Below are 3119 nucleotides of genomic sequence, written 5' to 3'. Positions count from 1 at the left end.
GCAAATAAAATTTATGAGAGCCAAAGAGCAGCACGCCCAAATGCACGAAATTTCTACTTATGGATCTTTATTTGATTTTGTTTTCTGCTGCGCACACATTGGCGAGCAGTTCAATACTTACTGCTAAGTCTTAAGATGCAAGTGATTTTTCTATCGATTATCTAGTGATCGATTCCGCCACGCTCCATTGTACCTCGGTTCCATTACAATTGCCTCGCCCAGAAGTGGTAGCTACGCGGATAATGAAATTACGAGGTACGGGTCACTCCCAACATCCCCCCTTTCCCCATGTGTTTTTTACGTAATTGAATGGCCGACAGAATACAGCACCACCGCGGAGGTGTTACACGATACATTTCCTAAAATGGGTTTATTTTTATGCCCCCTGGCGTTTGTACCTTGACGTCATACCTCCCTGGCAGCTTCCTGACGGAGGTTATGATAGTATTTTAAATTCCTATGGGGAGATTACCCCAAATGTGCAAGATAATGTGCTTATAGGACACACGTGCAAAAACAAGCTTACAATACATGCGTAGGTAGATAGATAGATAGATAGATAGATAGATAGATAGATAGATAGATAGATAGATAGATACGCTAGTCAATACCAACATATTTCTGGTGCCACTTCTACTTGTAAATAAGCTTTTCAATTCAATGAAAACTTTCATTTTGTTCACTTCCAGTTGGATCCGGCGACATGAATCTCGCTGCTGGATTGCCTACAGCTACATGTCTTATGAAACGGATGGGGAACAGATGAAGAATGAGACATTTAGAAGAAAGAAATCGAGCGGAAAATGAGACCATCTAATGCAACCAGGGATGTACTGGGTGCATCTTTGACTCCAAGCTGCTTGACTAACCTGTCTACAAAATAAAATTGATAAGTCAGAATCTCAAATTCTCCTCTCCAAAATGTCTGCACACCATCTGGAGAAGCCGAAGAAAAGCTTCGAGTTTCGCATGTGCAAAAAAGTCGCGGAGCTGACACAGGTGGTCCACATGCTGTTCACTAGAAATCATGAGAAAGAGGTGGAGATCGACGCGCTGAAAAAATCCTACGAACGAGAGATTGAGCTAGTTCTCGATGACGCCAGAGGCAAGATAAGCGACCTTGAACTTGCCATGTCTGAAGTGCAAACTCGGGGAAAAGTCGACCTTGAACGTGAGAGACAGCTCCGGGAAACAGAGGCCGCCGCCAAAGAGGCAGACTGGAGGCAGAAGCTGACAGACAACGAGAGGTTGTTACAGGAGGAACGTACCGAATGCCAGAACCTGCGAGACATGCTGATCAACGCGCAGCGAGATATTGAGAAACTGAGACAAGGTGTGAGTGACCAGCTGTCCTCCAAGTCGGACGAGATCCTGCGCAGAGACAAGGAAATGGAGAAGATTAAGGGTCAGCTTGCTGTGGCGGAGACCAAACTCAAAGACGCTCAGAAGGAAGCACAAGTAGGTTTGTTGGGGTTGTATTGTTGTTGCTGTTTTTGTTAGGCCCCAGTGTTTTACGGCGTCTGTATAAGGTCATATAAGCGCGCGGGACAAATTAAGCTTTTTTTCAGTTTGGTAGGTATTAATTTTGAATTTTTCTGGGTGGCAGCCGAAGCCTACTCTTACTCTTATGTCGATTTTAGGATCTTTAAGGTGGGCAACTTGCACACAGGATCCCCGAAATTTTTCGCCTTTATTGGAGAAGGCTAGGTGGTAGTTCTTACCTAACCAAAGATCAGGGAGGTGGTTGAAGAGAGCAGTAAGAAGGCGCCAAGAAATAGCAGTAGAAAAGCAACAGAAAGAGTCAGGAGCTCAGAGGAAGGGGCAAAGATTTGGGAGGGGCGTGGAGCAGAAAGCGGAGACGAAAGCAGACGACAGAACATCATTAGAGAGCAGGAAAGGTGAGAGGAGAACATTTTTTAGAGAAGAAAATTCTCCGTCGCTGTCAGGTTTCAAAAACAGGACCTATTGAATGAAAGTCGAACACCGTACCTCTAGACCGCGAGAGCTCTCCTCGTGTAGGTTCGAGCGCACGTCACTACAGTCTGAGCAGAAGAAGGCATTGTTCCGTCTCAACAGACGACAGTACTTTTGTTGTTTTGGTCTCCGTCAGGGGGCTCTCATGGCCTCGAGGTTAAGGTGTTCGCCTCTCATTCAAAAACCCCAGGTTCGAATCCGGGTAGCGACTGAAAAAATGTTCTTCTCTAAAATTGTCTCCTTTCACCTTCTTTCCTGCTCTCTAACAATGTTCTGTCGTCTTCTTTCGTCTCCAATTTCTTTCCCTACCCTCTCACCACCTTTCCCCCTCCGCAGGGCTTCTGACTCTTTCTGCAGCCTTTCTACTGTGCTACTCCTTGGTTCCTTCTTACTGATGTCTTTCAGCCACACCCTTGATCTTCTGGAAGGAAAGATCTACATCTAGCTTTCTCGGACAAGGGCAAAAAATCAAGGTTCCGTGTGCAAGTTGCGCACGTTAAAGATCCCTTGGTGATCTAAAATTGATAATAGTAGGCTTCGGCCGCCACACTGGCAAAGTTCAAAATTTCCTACCAACCTAAAGTTTAGTGTGTCCCGCGCGCTCATATGACCTTAAGCAGTTGCGAGCGCTGTAAAACACTTACCAAAACTTTTTTTTTTTATGACTCCGTCGTACGCCTCTTTGAAAAGTGAAAAAATATGACGAAGTCTACAGTGAGCAGTTGCTATATGTACTGTGAAGGTGGCGTTTGTGGAGAATCAGGCCAATGCGAGACAGAAAATATCGAAGCCAGTGATTGCAAGGCAATATAGGATGGCCCACCCTTTCTGACGACATTGTGTCTCTGTAGGAGTAGCTTGTTATACGCCAATCAAATAAGGTTACGTATTCCTTGGTAGTCTCGCTTTACACAATCCGTGGCATCTCAAAAACAACCAGCTCAAGAAGTGTGTTTTATACAATACGCAACTAAACTTGTTAAAGGAACATATTATCTATTTAAAAAAAAAAAATAATGGTAATAATGATGATGATGATGATGATGATAGTAACAACAACAACAACAACAACAACAATAATAATAACAACAATAACAATAACAACAATAACAATAACAACAATATTAATAATAATAATAATAATT

The 3119-nt window shown here is 43.6% G+C and overlaps 1 protein-coding gene across 1 annotated transcript in view; it reads left to right on the top strand.

The window, feature by feature from the left end:
- Nucleotides 1-3119, top strand: part of LOC101863572 (centrosomal protein of 83 kDa) — a gene marked incomplete in the record, with an annotated part of 28576 nt that overhangs the window by 15587 nt on the left and 9870 nt on the right. Inside the window, 1 exon segment of the mRNA XM_035968724.1 lies at nucleotides 690-1458. Within this exon segment, the coding sequence (XP_035824617.1) occupies nucleotides 922-1458 (537 nt within the window).

Source organism: Aplysia californica, unplaced genomic scaffold, assembly GCF_000002075.1.
Source record: "Aplysia californica isolate F4 #8 unplaced genomic scaffold, AplCal3.0 scaffold00078, whole genome shotgun sequence".
NCBI classification, from domain to species: Eukaryota; Metazoa; Mollusca; class Gastropoda; order Aplysiida; family Aplysiidae; genus Aplysia; species Aplysia californica.
Note: the sequence above shows the minus strand (reverse complement) of the source record. Positions and strands in the feature narration are given on the sequence as shown.